Source organism: Vipera ursinii (genome assembly GCF_947247035.1).
Source record: "Vipera ursinii genome assembly, chromosome: 6".
In the NCBI taxonomy this organism is placed as follows: Eukaryota; Metazoa; Chordata; class Lepidosauria; order Squamata; family Viperidae; genus Vipera; species Vipera ursinii.
The window spans coordinates 40,832,323-40,847,590 of NC_139515.1; the positions used below are offsets into that span (position 1 = coordinate 40,832,323).

At 36.0% G+C, this 15,268-nt stretch overlaps 1 protein-coding gene across 1 annotated transcript in view; it reads right to left on the reverse strand.

Moving 5' to 3' along the window:
* TAFA2 (TAFA chemokine like family member 2) overlaps nt 1–14,596 on the reverse strand; it is a gene marked incomplete at both ends in the record, with an annotated part of 31,995 nt that extends 17,399 nt beyond the window's left edge. Inside the window, one exon of the mRNA XM_083366551.1 lies at nt 14,491–14,596. Coding sequence (XP_083222677.1) covers nt 14,491–14,596 — 106 coding nt within the window. The remainder of the gene's footprint in view (nt 1–14,490) is intronic.
* Between the last annotated feature and the right edge of the window lie 672 nt (nt 14,597–15,268).

Sequence of the window (15,268 nt, forward strand, 5' to 3'; positions counted from 1 at the left end):
CTATGAAATGCACCCAGGGAAGCAGATGGCGCTAATATTTCTAGATGCACAGAAGGCTTTTGATAACATAAATTGGCAATTTATGATTGAACAACTAAACGAAATGGACTTTGGAGAAAACTTTATAAATATAATTAAAACAATTTATCATAGACAAATAGCTAAAGTAATCATAAATGGAGATTTTACAGAAAACTTTAGTATTAAAAAAGGCACAGGACAAGGATGTCCAGAAAAGAAAGTTAAATACTTGGGGATATACTTAACACCAAGAGGTGCAACAATAAAAGAAGACAACTATGTTAAATTATTAAAACAATTAAAACTAGACTTGGAACAATGGAAAAATCTACAACGTTCAATGCTAGGGTAATAGCAATGGTGAAAATGAATATTTTACCAAAATTACTCTTTTTATTTCATACAATACCTATAAAATGGGAGGGGGATTCTTTGATGAATTAAATACATTGATCTTGAAATTTATTTGGCAAGGAAAAAAAGCCAGAATTAGATTGAAAATGCTACAAGAAGTGAAAGAAAATGGAGGATTTCGGTTGCCAGATTGGGCTTTATATTTTATCAAGCATCAGTATTAACATGGTAAAAAGAATGGATAACTCTTACACATAAAAGACTACCATACCTAGAGGGGCATACAACTTGGATGGCATGCCTTCCTATGGTATGGGAAGAATAAAATATATAGATACTTTGAAAACCACTGTATAAGAAACGCACTTCTTCTAGAATGGGAAAAGGTAAAAGTGAAAATTTATATGAAAATACCTGAATGGCTTTCAACAATGGAAGCATTTGTTCACCCAAACCTAATTAACTGTGAGAAAATTGTGACCTATAAAGACATTTTGAATACTGAAGGGAAACTAAAACCCAGACAAAAACTGGAAGAACATGGCATTGATCTATCATGGTGGCCTTACATGCAAATTCAAATGAGATATGAAAAAGATGTTAAAACGTCTGGATTTTATAAAGAACAGACAGAAATTGACCAGATATTATTGACATCAGATGAAAAATTGATTAAGAAACTGTATAAGTATATGTTAAGTTTAAAGATGGAAGAGGAACAATGATAATATGAGCAAAAAACTTTGGGCATAACATAGAGTTAGAAAACTGGCAAAACCTTTGAGAAAGAAGCTCTAAAATAACAAAGGTGGTGGCTTACAAAGAAAATCTATATAAAATATTTTACAGATGGCATTTAACACCTATGAGGTTAGCAAAAATGTTTAAAAATATGTCTAGCAATTGTTGGAAATGTAGACAAAAACCAGGCATATACTATCATCTTTGGTGGACATGCCGTAAAGCCAAAAGATTTTGGTCAAGAATACATATATGGTTAGAGAAAATGATTAAAAAAACACACAGATTTTAAGTCAGAATTATTTCTGTTAAGTGTAATTGTAGGAAATTATGAGAAAGAATGTGTATATTTAATATTATATGTATTAACTGCAGCGAGAATTGTATTTGCTCAACATTGGAAAGACGAAGAATTATCACTGGCGGAAGAGATAATTAAGAAAATTTTGGACTGCAGAAATGGACAGACTGACACTGAAAATGAAGGAGAAAGAAGATTCAGAATACTTTAGAACATGAGATACATTTTATCAATGGCTAGAAAAACGAGGTAGAAAGAAAGGAGTTTGACATGTATTAGTAAGCTAAGTATTGGAACCCAGACAACATGTTGCTGATAAAATATTAAGGATTTGTGATTATAAACAAATTAATAAAATATTGATAAAAAAATAAAATGGCCCAACCCTGTTAGTTTTTCATAAGACTCTAAAAACAAGGCCATGTTCCCAAGCCTGGGGCACTGAATGTGCCAAGGGCCCCACTTCCTGGTTTTACTGTTAAGTGGCCAATATCTCAGCTGCTATGTATATTTATTATGCATGTTCTTATTTTTTGTTGCTGCTGTTTTAAAATGTTTTAGTGATCTACTTGTAATATGTTTGTAAAGTGTAAGCTGTAAGCAAGAGTCATCGATTGAGATGGGTACTACAGAAATTGAATAAAGAAATAAAAAATAAACTTGGTACTTGAACATCTGGAATATGTAGTCCTAATATTTTCTGTATGTCCTCATTACCCAGCAGGCTGCCAGAGGAGGGACATCTCACTTTTCTATCCTTACTACTTTGACTACAGTTCTGTTTTTTAAGACAAATATTGTATGTTGCTTATCACAAGGCTGTGTTTTTTTCAACTTTAATTTCTTTTCTTTGTCTGGCTCACAACCTTGTAATTTCTTAAAATATGCAGTTAACTGTGGTTTTAAAAAAAAGTTCCAAAACAAAATGGTTATTTGAGGGGCAAAATAGGAACAAATGTAGTTATTTTTATTATTTCTCCTATACACACCAGTCAAGTATATGTTGCCAGAGTTCACTGGAGTTGGGCAGCCAATACATTTAAATAAATAAATGTGATAACCTGGGTATGGTTGTGAAGCGGAGATAATTCACTCACTTCAGTGACAACTTTTGCTACAATTGATTGTTTTCTCCAGCCAGAGGGGTTAGCGGCAATAGATTTAAACAGTCAAGCAAGTAAACAGGGCTGATATTTTCTGTTCTCCATATAGTATCTTATAAAATTGATGAGACTCCCAAAATCCAGGCTTTGGTATCTTTTTTCCCATAATTAACATTCTGCATCATAGTCAAAAATAGGGCAGGGGCAAAGGGAATAGCAATGGAAAAATTATTTTGAATTATTCTGATAACTCTGATAAGTTGTACATAAATTTCATAGAAATGAGAAAAAAAGCAATCCAATGGTTTAATCTTACAAAGCAAAAAACTGTTCTATCTTTCTAATAATAACTATTAAGAAAAATAAGGCAGATGGAACCCAGATGGAAAATCTGTAATAATTAATTGCATTATTTGCCCAAGAGCATCTGCTAGGAATATGAAATAAAGATAACAGAATATAAAAAGGTATATACGATTAAATCAGCAGGGCACCATAGAGATACTAAATGATAAGTCCATAGGACAATACAGTATATGTTTAGATTCAATCAGATTGTATGAAATGAAATGGAAGCCTTTAATATGCAATACAAAATGAGCAAGCTTTAAAATATGAACACAATAAAGTATATGTGCTCTTAGGTTACAGCGATTTTCCCTGAACATTCTGTCCTGAAGGTTCTACGGCCAAAGGCAGGAGAACAGTAATATAAATGCTAATTCTAAACCCTGAAGTAGCTCTTTCAAGATATGCTGGCTGGATTCACACATTGCACTGAGTCATTGTTTTCTTAACCATGGATTATGAAATAGGATACATCATATTTATAGATTGCACTGGAATCCTCAGATCATTGGGTCAATAAGCATACCGTATTTGTAATTTGAAAAGCATAGTATGGTATCCCAAAAAATGGTCGCTATTCTGAAAATTAATACCCACAAAACAGAGGTCAGAGATCTCATTATCAGTCTAACTTCCTCCATCCCCAATGGTGTTTCCACATCATGACAGTTTCAATGGTATTGCAAACCAAAGGATAAAAAAGTACAGTAGAAGACCGCTAACTTAGAAATAAAGCTTTTGTAATTAGTTCTGATCAGGCCCTGCTGCATTCAGATAGAGGACAGAAGCATTTAATATGTAAAACTTTATCTGAATACAGTTAAATAATAATGTAAAATAGTAAGATAGCCCACTTTTATATCTTTGTATAATTGATACAAAGTATATAATTCAAATGTATAATTGAAAGTCATTTCTGACTTTCGGCTTTTGCAGGAATATAATTATTATATATAGGGATCGTTGAGACATTGATGAGGCGAAGTAGGAAGTAACAGAATGTTTATTGAGTTTAACACAGAAGCGCCTCTAACAGTCGCTTTGACATATATTTATACGGACCGCCAATAGACACCAGCCAATGAATTTAAAGCGATCTTCCCGCTCAAAACACAAACTTGCAAAGTGGTAGACAGACAGTTAAGAGTTTACATGAATACAACAGTTAACCATTTATAACTGCCCATATCAATTCTCCTCAATACATAACACCCCACCCCTAGATAGTTCACACATTCAGGACATGAACATAGTCCTGCAAGTACTTTGGTGGCTTCCGTGACCAATCTGAATGCCTCAGTACCATCGGTTGTTCCCAGTCTACCAGCTCCTTTGCCTGGCTGGGTAGACTGTGACTCTCAGACCCGCTAGCTACAAATGGACTTAATTAAACATAAACTCAACATCTTAGAAAAAGAAAAATTAGCACAACAGATAAGACGTACAAAACAGAATTTCTTCAAAAATGCAAACAAACCTGGTCGATGGCTTGCACACAAATTGAAAAAACAATAGGAGAAAAGTTGGATTAGTAAATTACGAGACAACAAAGGAAGAATACACTATCAAGAAGAGGAGAAAAAAATTATAGTCCAGGAATTCTATGTGAAATTATAAAAGGAAGATAAACAGGAAAATGAGGAGAAAGTGGAGGAATGTTTCAAAAAAGCAACACTACCAAAAGTTACAGATGAAATAAAAAAAAATGTTGAATGAAGAAATTAGGATGACAGAGGTGATTACGGCCATTAATAAAAAAAAAAAAGCATCGGGTCCTGATGGCCTTCCGACAGAAATCTATAAGGAACAACAAAACATCTTAGGACAACCTTTATTGGATGTGTTTAACACGGTCCTGGATGAAGCAAAAATCCCAAAGTCATGGTCAGAGGCGAATATTGTTCTGATCCCAAAAGACAATACGGACCATAGATCAATCCAAAACTATAGACCAATATCTTTACTTAACTCTGATTATAAGATATTTACAACAATACACGTGGATCAGAATGGATTTCTAGCCAAAAGACAAACTAAACACAACATTAGGATAATATTGGATACACTAGAATACTACGAAATACATAGTGGACAACAAATGGTGTTATTATTCTTAGATGTTCAGAAGGCTTTTGATAACATTAAGTGGTAATTTATATATCAACAACTTAGGTAAATGGATATGGGTGAAAAATTTATAAACATAATTAGGGCAATATATTCTAATCAGGAAGCTAAAATAATAATAAATGGGGAAGTAACTAGGAAATTTCAAATACAAAAAGGAACACGACAAGGATTTATACTATTTATTAGTATAATAGTATTTATTACTATTTATACTGATTGCTAGAGGTCCTAACAAGGATAATTAGAAATGAACTGCATATAAAAGGATTAGAAATTTAAAAAGAAATTTTAAACTTCAAGCATTGATGATTTGGTCTTTATTATGGAGGATCCACAACAATCGGGACCGAAACTGTTGGAAGAACTAGATAAATATGGAGAAGCCGCTGGGCTGAAAATAAATAAGGGTAAAACTAAAATGATTCTTAAAAATATGACAAATAAACAGAAAGAAAACTTGGCTAGGATTATGGATATACAAATAGTTAAGAAGATAAAATATCTAGGAATTACTATTACAGCCAGATGCACTTCAATCAAAGAAGACAATTACGACAAAATAGTGAAACAAATAAAAGAAAACATGGAAAGATGGGGAAACTTGCGTCTTTCATTGTTAGGGAGAATTGCTATCGTAAAAATGAATGTACTACCTAAAATCCTATTCCTGTTCCAAAATATTCCTATGCAACTAGATCAAAAAATTTTCAGGAACCTGAACAAACTGACACTAAATTTTATGTGGCAAGGGAAAAAACCGACGATTAAAATGAAACACTTGCAGGATGCTAAAGAAAATGGGGGTTTTGGACTACCGGACTGGGAAACATATTACTATGCAGCGGCGCTAACTTGGATTAGAGAATGGATAATTTTAAAGAATAAAAGATTATTAATTTTAGAAGGCCATGATTTGCAATTAGGCTGGCACACATTCCTATGGAATGAGAAACAAGGGCTATATCAACATTTTCAAAACCATCGGATTAGACAAGCGCTACTCAAAATTTGGAATAAAATTAGAAAACAAAATTACATTAAAGTACCAGTCTGGTTGTCCACCCTAGACGCAATACTTTACCCAAATTTGTTCAATTTGGAAAACAGCACTACATACAAAGATATTATGAATGATGTGGGAGAATTGAAATCCAGACAGGAACTAGAACAACAAGGGATAAAATTCGAATGGTGGGCTTACTTACAGATACAAACACGATATGGGAAAGATAAGAAAGAGTGGGGGATAAATATTCAAGAAACTGCATTGGATAAAATCTTATTGGGACCAGATGAGAAACAAAAATGGAAATTGTATACACTGCTATTGGGGTATAATATGATTGAGGAACAAGATAAAGAACCAATGCTGATATGGGCTAAACATTTGGGACATGGTATCGATCTTGATATATGGCAAACTCTTTGGGATAGAAATAAAAAGATAACGCTGGCCTTATCTTACAAAGAAAATTTATATAAAATATTTTACCAGTGGCATCTCCCTCCAGCACAATTAGCCAAAATGTACAAAACAATATCCCCTAGTTGCTGGAAATATTCCGAAGAATTAAGCACTTATTTTCATGTTTGGTGGTCCTGTAATAAGATGCAAAAGTATTGGCAAAGGATATGGATATGGCTAGAAGAAATATCAGGACGGAGAGTAGATTATAGACCAGAATTTTTCTTGCTTGGCATAACAGCAGAGAAACATACCAAAGAAGAGTTATATATAATGATGAGAATGACGTTCGCCCAGAAATGGAAAAATAGTGAAATACCTGATGAGAGTGAAGTGATAAATAAAATATGGGCGTGCGCAGAAATGGACAAGTTAACTTTGGAAATTAAAAATAAAGATCAGTCAGGTTATTACAAAATTTGGAATAAGTTTTACCTATGGTGGGAACAGAAAGGAAGGTCTCAATAGAGATATACAAGATGCTGATTTCACACATTACTAGAATAAGGTGGTCAATAAGACTGAATATTGTATAATTGTATGATATGTATATAAAATGTATATAAAACACAAAAATGATGTAAGACAAGAAGGAATGTCAGACCATTAACACCTTGTCCAAAGTTTTAAATAATAAAATTTGCAATAAAAAAGAGTTTACATGAATACAACAGTTAACCATTTATAACTGCACATATCAATTCTCCTCAATACATAATAATAATTATGCTTTGTTTCTCAAGCTCCTGAATTTGCTGTTCACTCCAGGTCTTAATGGCTTAAATCCAAAGAAGACCTCATCTATTCTACTACATACTGTAAATATTCTGTAGAGGTTTTCTCCAAAATACATTTATTCATTTATGAATGAGATTTAGAAGCCACCAACAGCTTTTATCCAATAAGAACAAAAATGAAAACAAGAAAAAAAACAGCAAAAAATCTTGTGCATTCAGACAAACCTATTCCTTCTAATAAAAATATCACCTATAGAGGTTCACAAACACACTACCTCAAGACCTGGGAACAGGCAGGTTTTAAGGGCATCTGAAAAACCATTACAGAGGAAGGAAGACAAATCTTGACTAGGACGACAAATCTTGACTAGGACGATCACTTAGACTATGAGCCAGCAGTGTGCAGCAGCAACCAAAAAAGCTAATACAAACCTGGGTTGTATAAACAGACACATAGAATCAAGATCATGCGAAGTATTAGTACCACTTCATGAAACCCTAGTAAGACCACACCTGGAATACTGCAGCCAATTTTGGTCACCATATCACAAAAAAGATGTTGAGAGTTTAGAAAAAATTCAGAGAAGAGCAGCTAAGATCATCAAAGGCCTGGAGACTAAAACATATGAAGAATGGCTGCAGGACTTGGGTTTGGCTAGTCTAAAGGTAAAGGTAAAGGTTCCCCCGCACATGCGTGCTAGTCGTTTCCGACTCTAGGGGCCGGTGCTCATCTCCGTTTCAAAGCCGAAGAGCCAGCGCTTGTCCGAGGACGTCTCCGTGGTCACGTGGCCGGCATGACTAGACGCCAAAGGCACACAGAACGCTGTTACCTTCCCACCATAGTGGTCCCTATTTTTCTACTTGCATTTTTACGTGCTTTCAAACTGCTAGGTTGGCAGAAGCTGGGACGAGTAACAGGCGCTCACTCTGTTACGCGGCACTCAGGATTTGACCCACCAAACTGCCGACCTTCTGATCGACAGGCTCAGCGTCCCAACCCACTGAGCCACCGCGTCCCTTGGCTAGTCTAAAGAAAAGAAGAAATAGGGGAGACATGATAGCACTGTTCCAGTATTTGAGGGGCTGCCACAAAGAAGAGGGGGTCACGTTATTCTCCAAAGGACAGGACAAGAAACTTTGCTGCCCTCATCGGGTCCGCAGATAATCGCCCGGCCGCCCTGTTTAGGGTGACTCGCTCCCTTCTTAACCAGGAGGTGAGGGACTGCTTCCTTGAAGGAGGGTATCTTCTCTGCCGCCCTGAAGGAGGCGGTGGTGAGACCCCTCCTCAAGAAGCCTGCCCTGGACCCGGCTGTTTTAAATAACTATCGTCCGGTCTCCAACCTTTGCTTTTTGGTGAAGGTTGTTGAGAATGTGGTGGCGCATCAGCTTCCTTTGTTCCTGTATGAAACTGATTATCTGGACCCATACTAATCAGGTTTCAGGCCCGGGCACAGCACAGAGACGGCATTGGTCGCGCTGATGAATGATCTCTGGCGGGCTCGGGACAAGGGTTGTTCCTCTGTCCTAGTCCTATTAGATCTCTCAGCAGCTTTCGATACAATCGACCATGGTATCCTACTGCGCCGTCTCAGGGGGTGGGGAGTGGGAGGCACTGTTTTGCAGTGGTTCTCCTCCTATCTCCTGGGCTGCTCACAGTCGGTGTTGACAGGAGAGCAGAGGGCTGATGATACCCAACTTTTTTTCTCCACACCGAACCAACCCAGTGATGCCCTTGCCGTGATGTCCTGTTGCCTGGAGGCGGTCCGGGTTTGGATGGGGAGAAACAGGCTTCGTCTCAATCCTGCCAAGACTGAGTGCCTGTGCATACCGGCATCTCGGGTCAACCAGACTATTCCATCTTTAATGATGGGGGGGTGAGGTGTTACCCCCCGTTGATAGGGCCCGCAACTTGGGCGTCCTCCTGGATTCACGGCTCAATTTTGAAGACCACATAGGAGCCGTGACCAGGGGGGCTTTTGCCCAGGTTCGCCTGGTACGCCAGTTGCGACCCTATCTGGACCAAGATGCCCTACGCACAGTCACTCATGCGCTCGTGACCTCCCATTTAGACTACTGCAACGGTCTCTACATGGGGCTGCCCTTGAGGACCACTCGGAGGCTTCAACTGGTGCAGAATGCGGCCACCTGAGTTGTGATGGGGGTTTCCCAATACTCCCATGTAACACCTCTACTCCGCGAGCTGCATTGGCTTCCGGTTGCCCTCCAGGTGAGATTCAAGGTGCTGGTGATGACCTATAAAGCCCTAAATGGCTTGGGTCTGGGTTATCTGAGGGAACACCTGCTGCCGGCATCAAGCTCCCTTCGTCCTGTGCGCTCCCACAGGGAGGGCCTTCTCAGGATACCGCCGGTTAAGGAATGCCGGTGGGTTATTCCCAGGGGAAGAGCATTCTCTGTGGGCGCGCCGGCCCTATGGAACCAACTCCCAATGGAACTTAGGACTGCCCTTCGCTCATTTCGCCGGGACCTGAAAACTTGGCTTTTCGAGCTGTCTGGCCCAGGCTGAGGGGTTTAAATTTTATTGGGGTTTAGTTTAAATTGGGGACTTGATTTAATTAATTTTAATCTGATTTTAACTTTTGTATGTTTGTTTTTAACTCTCCCTGTAAACCCCCATGAGTCCTACAGGAAAAGGGCGGTATATAAATTTAATAAAATAAAATAAAAAATAAATAAACAACGGTTGGAAACTGATCAAAGAGAGAAGCAGCCTGGAATTAAGGAGAAATTTCTTGACAGTGAGGATAATTAACCAGCGGAACAGCTTGCCTCCAGAAATCGTGGGCACTCCATCATTGGAAATTTTTAAGAAAAGTCTAGACAGTCACTTGTCTGAGATAGTATAGGTTCTCCTGCTCGAGCAGGGGGCTGGACTAGAAGACCTACAAGGTCCCTTCCATCTCTATTCTATTCAATCTCTCAGAGGTATCATACCACAGAGCCGGAACCACAATATATAGGTGGCATTATTTCACTGAAGGGATCCAAAGTTCATCAATTCTTCCCAATCTTACTGGATAGGCAAAAACCATGGACATAGGTCACTCCACTATGTAATTAAGGAGTCTATAGGTGATAAGCAGCATTTTACTATTCTTCTTGCTATATCATCTAGACAGCCATAAAGCTTATTTTATAAAATAATATAAGATTGCTAAAATGTTACACCCAAATAGAACAAACTACACATTACAGCTATAAATGCACTTGTAAACATAATTCTTGAATTGAATCCAATTGAAGTTCAAAGAATGGAATAGAATGGAATGGAACTCTAGCAGAATAAGCATATGCATCAAATAAAGAAGAAGAATTAGAAAGATGTATATAATTTATAAATGTATAGATTACAACTAGTCCTTGACCTATAACACTTCATTTAGTGATTGTTCAAAGTTACAAAAAGCACTGAAAAAAGTGACTATTTCATACTTACGAAAAGTAAAATAAAAAAATAAAAAATAAGCTTAGTCTGTCTCCTCAGAATATAGAATACAACAGTCTCAAAAGTAGTCAAATTTAATAATCATGAGATTATCATAATCATAAGATATTATCATAATCATAAGAATTCCTCTAAGTGGCACAAACATCCATATAGGAATACAGTATGCGAGCATGTATGAATACTATAATTTGGTTATACAGACCTGTTAATGATAAATATCTAAATATTTAGAAATTCTGAGGATCAAGTTTCATGACTTGCAGAAGAGCCCAGTTTGGAACAGGAAATACCATTTAAAAAGTGATGTTATTCTGTAGAGCTATGCTTTCCTATTTCATAGCTCTTCCTTTTTTTTCCTCATATCATCAGCTCTTGTAGCCAGATTCTGACCATTTGCATTAGAAACACCCTTTTCACTTCTCTGCAGATTTGTGCCTTTCCTCTCCACCAGCATTCAGCTTCTTCTCTTACTAGAGCCAGAGCTCTATGCTAAATAGGACTCATGCTGGTCAAGCTCTTTCCCCACCCATCTTTCAGTTTTACCTCTCAGTGGCTTTTGCAGCCCCCCCCCCCAAGACTTATCTTTTCTTCCATTGTCCATCTGGGAACTGTCACTGAGTTGCCTTGTTTTGGAGATTTATTCCCTACTCCAGGGGACCCCATCCCTGGGCTTAGGCCTGGTAATGGGCCACAAAAGTGGAAGGTCCACGTGCTTACGTTCACAGCTTCATTTGTGCAAGTGGCAGGCATTCATGCACAGGTGAGAAGCTCCATTTGTGTGAGCAGCGGGCACTCACACACGCGTGTGAAGCTCCATTTGTGCAAGTGGCATGCAAGTACCTGCCACTCGTGCAAATGGAGCTATGATGTGATGTCTAGATAGGACTAATGCCAAGTGAAAATATAGGATGGAAAAAGTAATTTATTTATGTTAATATTTCTAACAGGTTAACCAAGTTCTTTGCATGCCTCTGATATAAATCTATACTTGTAATGGATTTTCATCAGACTTCAGTGACTTTTAGTCATGCTTTTCTGTCCTCAGACCATTACACAAATCTGGAGAGACAACATACCAATTCACCATAGATGAATTATTTACACTTACAGTAGGTGTTATCTGCATTGACTAGATGCCTTTTTACCAGAATAGGACAAAACTATATTTTGAAGTAAGTGTTATAAGCCTTTACTCACCTCTTCCCCACTGCAAATTCAATCTCTGGGAATATTTTCCTACTGTGGTTTGAACATGGCCTTTTCTTCTTAGGTTGCCTGAAGTGCTCTTTTCTGGAACACTTTTCTTCCTTACAGATAATTCTCAAAAGTTAATTAGCTACTTTCTAAAGGAGGGAACAGCCCTCAACCAAGGCAAAAAATCTAAAATTTCCTACCTTTACTCTCAGCTCTGTCTAGAATTTAAGAGGTTGCTCCAAAATCCAGCAGATATATTGATAATTCCTTCATCTAGCTATGTGAGTCTTTTCTGGAACTAAAAAAATGCAGAGTCCACCATTCCATTTTTTTATCCATACATTTGAGGTAACAATGAAAATCAAATGATGGAACCCTGCAGCTGAAAAAACATCCCCAGCTAGGCAGATAAAATAAGACAGGGGAAAAAACTAGTAAGTTTAAAAAATGCTTTTGCTGAAGGTGAGCTGCTAAATGAGGTATGATAGCCAGCAAGCCAACAGAATAATTTGCAAAGTACTTCCAAAGTGTTACCAGTCCAAGCATGTTTTTTTTCTTAAACTAGTTTAAATAAACTGCTATGAGCACAGGACAGAAACAGATTAAATAGTCTATGTTGATATGTCCACAGTCACAACCCTAGTTACTCAAATAATTTCTTTTACTAATTTAAATGCAATAGTGGCCAACTAATCAGATCCAAAATATGAAAGTGAGAAAACCAATGTTATGGTAAATAAATTACAGAAAAACCAATTTCTCCTTGCTGCTACACTCTTTGCTTTGGAAAAAGCTGGCAAGGGACCAGTCTGATCTTTTCTCACTACCATATTTACAGGTCTTTCTGCAAAAGACCATAAACATTTTGGTCTTTTTTACTGTCCCTATAATAGTAGCCAACAGCTACTGTTCTTAAATATAAAAATAAGTAAAAGGGTTTTTTTCTAAAGTTTTTTTGAAGACACCAGAGTAGTGAGAAAAGTCCTACCTGGTAAATTTCTCAAACTGGTGACTATATTGACAATTCCATGTGCCTACAGTTCTAATCCCAACACATCCGAAATGCACCAAATAGGAAAAGGCTATACTGAGGCAACAGTTATACTTTATATTTGTTAGAAATTACTAATGTACAAAAAAATTGATATTTCAAAAACATTTTTTCTTAAAGCCTAAAATATGTAAATAAATATTTATTTGACATTATTAGCAACATTATAAAACATACTTTAAATTTTAAAAATGCATTAGTTTTGTTACAGGGCTATGTATCTGATTATACTTCTAACATTTTCTGTCTTTCTTTATAATTACATTGGCATTTATTTTTTCCAATTGGTCAAACAACTTCCTTCCTCCGATTCAAATAGCCCATCCTGCTAGCATTCCATAAGGAGCTGAACATTTGGTTTTGCCCCCAGGAATTGGCCAAAACATTAGATGAGCCCACCCAAAATGTATATGATTTGAATGTGAATACTGTGGTAGCCACAGATATTTCTTTCAAGTATTTGTGAATTTTGGTTTTGATTTCTTTGTTTTTATGCTTTTAGCCATGTGTAAGCCACCCAGCATTATTACTACAAGTTGGGCAGCTATGTAAACAATCTAAAATAAATATATATTTTACAATAGTTCAAGCAGCATCTCAAATAATTGATAACAGAATGGGCAAGCAATTAACTTTAATAAACTATTTTCTAGAAATAAAGTCAAAGCAAAATTGCCTTCTCTTTGTTGCATGAATAGTGAGATAAGAAAAAAGGATCATAAATTTACTATGTCTTATCTGGTAATATCTTTACTTCTATCAAATACTCTCTTCCTTTTAATTGCAAAAATAAGAAAACCATTATGAGTTATGCAATCCAAAAAAAAGCTGAAACATGCAAACCATATGTATATACTATGATATATAAAATTTCAGAAGCATAGCATTAAATAAATTAAAACTATTATTAGCAACCTTATGTATTTTTGCTTAGTTTCCTTCTATTCATTTATAAATCAAAAGATATTATTCCCTGAAGAGAAGACCTAATAAAAAATGAATAGATTCCAAAAAGCCAAAAAGCCATATTCTATGGATGTTTAAACAGAAGTCTCTCATAGATTACCGAGAAAGCAGATTTATTTTCAGTGTACCTGCAAAATCATTGGAACATTTCAGAACAGAATGTATTCCCTGTATTTAATTCCTTAAATTCATTTATAGCTTTTCCAGGTGCTCTTTGAAAAAGGATATTTTATGAATAATTTTTTACATAAGCCTATTTAATTTATAAAGTATACCAACTTCAAATGAAAAGAGCAAAAACTGAGCTATAAAGAGAAATTCATGAAAATCAGGTAAAAAATGTTTTCATAGACAATTTGCAGAAAGTTGAAGTAAACTTGTACAAAAAAAAATCAAGTGTAATTTCTATTCTGCACAAACCAGTTTATTTACTTTTTTAAAAAATGTCCGATTATCCATGGGTCCATTCATCCTTCTGTTTCCCTTAGATCAGCATGTTTGCTGTGGAATTCTGGGAGTTGAAGTCCACACATACTAAACTGCTGAGGTTGAGAAAAACTGCTTCAAATCGCTTTGTTCTACCACATTGTTACCATAGAATGTTGCCTCTTACCTTTGTGGTGATTCGCCCCAGATGCTATTTTCCCCCACAGTGTTACAACAAATATTATTATTAGCAGTTTTCCTTTTATTGCTTTCTGCAAATATCTTTTATTCATCCTAGAGGGGGAAAAATACAAAACATGAATTTTTTTCCAAATATATTTTTCTGCTTTACAAAATAAGTTAAAAACATTTTTAAACATATACAAATATCTTATTAGTTACTTGCCAAAAACAACAGGAAGTTCTTTTTAACAGGAAGTCAGATCTAGTTGAGCTCACTTAAATCTTTCTGCCCAAACAAAAGTACTCCTATAATTGTTCTAAATATGTGAGATTCTTAGATGATCATTTAGGAAGACCAAATGAAGATACTTACACTTGGATGCTACCAAACCATGAATTCAAAAACAAATTGTGTGCTTGGTATGTTACTAATACTTTGATTGAGAACCCAGAGTGGTTAGAAGATAGGTAGCTATATAAATGTTTGAAATAAAAAATAAGATCAAAATATACTGAAGGGACCTTATTGTGCTTATGATTTTATTATGCTTAAGCTTGATATTAGTAGTGTTATTTTGTAGCCATTTTATATAAAGTAATCATTTTATATTGATATTAGTAGTGTTAATTTGTAGCTATTTTATATAAATTTTCTTATATGCAAGCAGCCTTATAGATAGAAGCAAGTGTTTCATGTATATCGAAAAAGTATATGTCTCATGCTAAATATACAGGAAATTGCTTACATGAAAGGAGCAAGGTAAGATTCAGTGGTCTAGAAA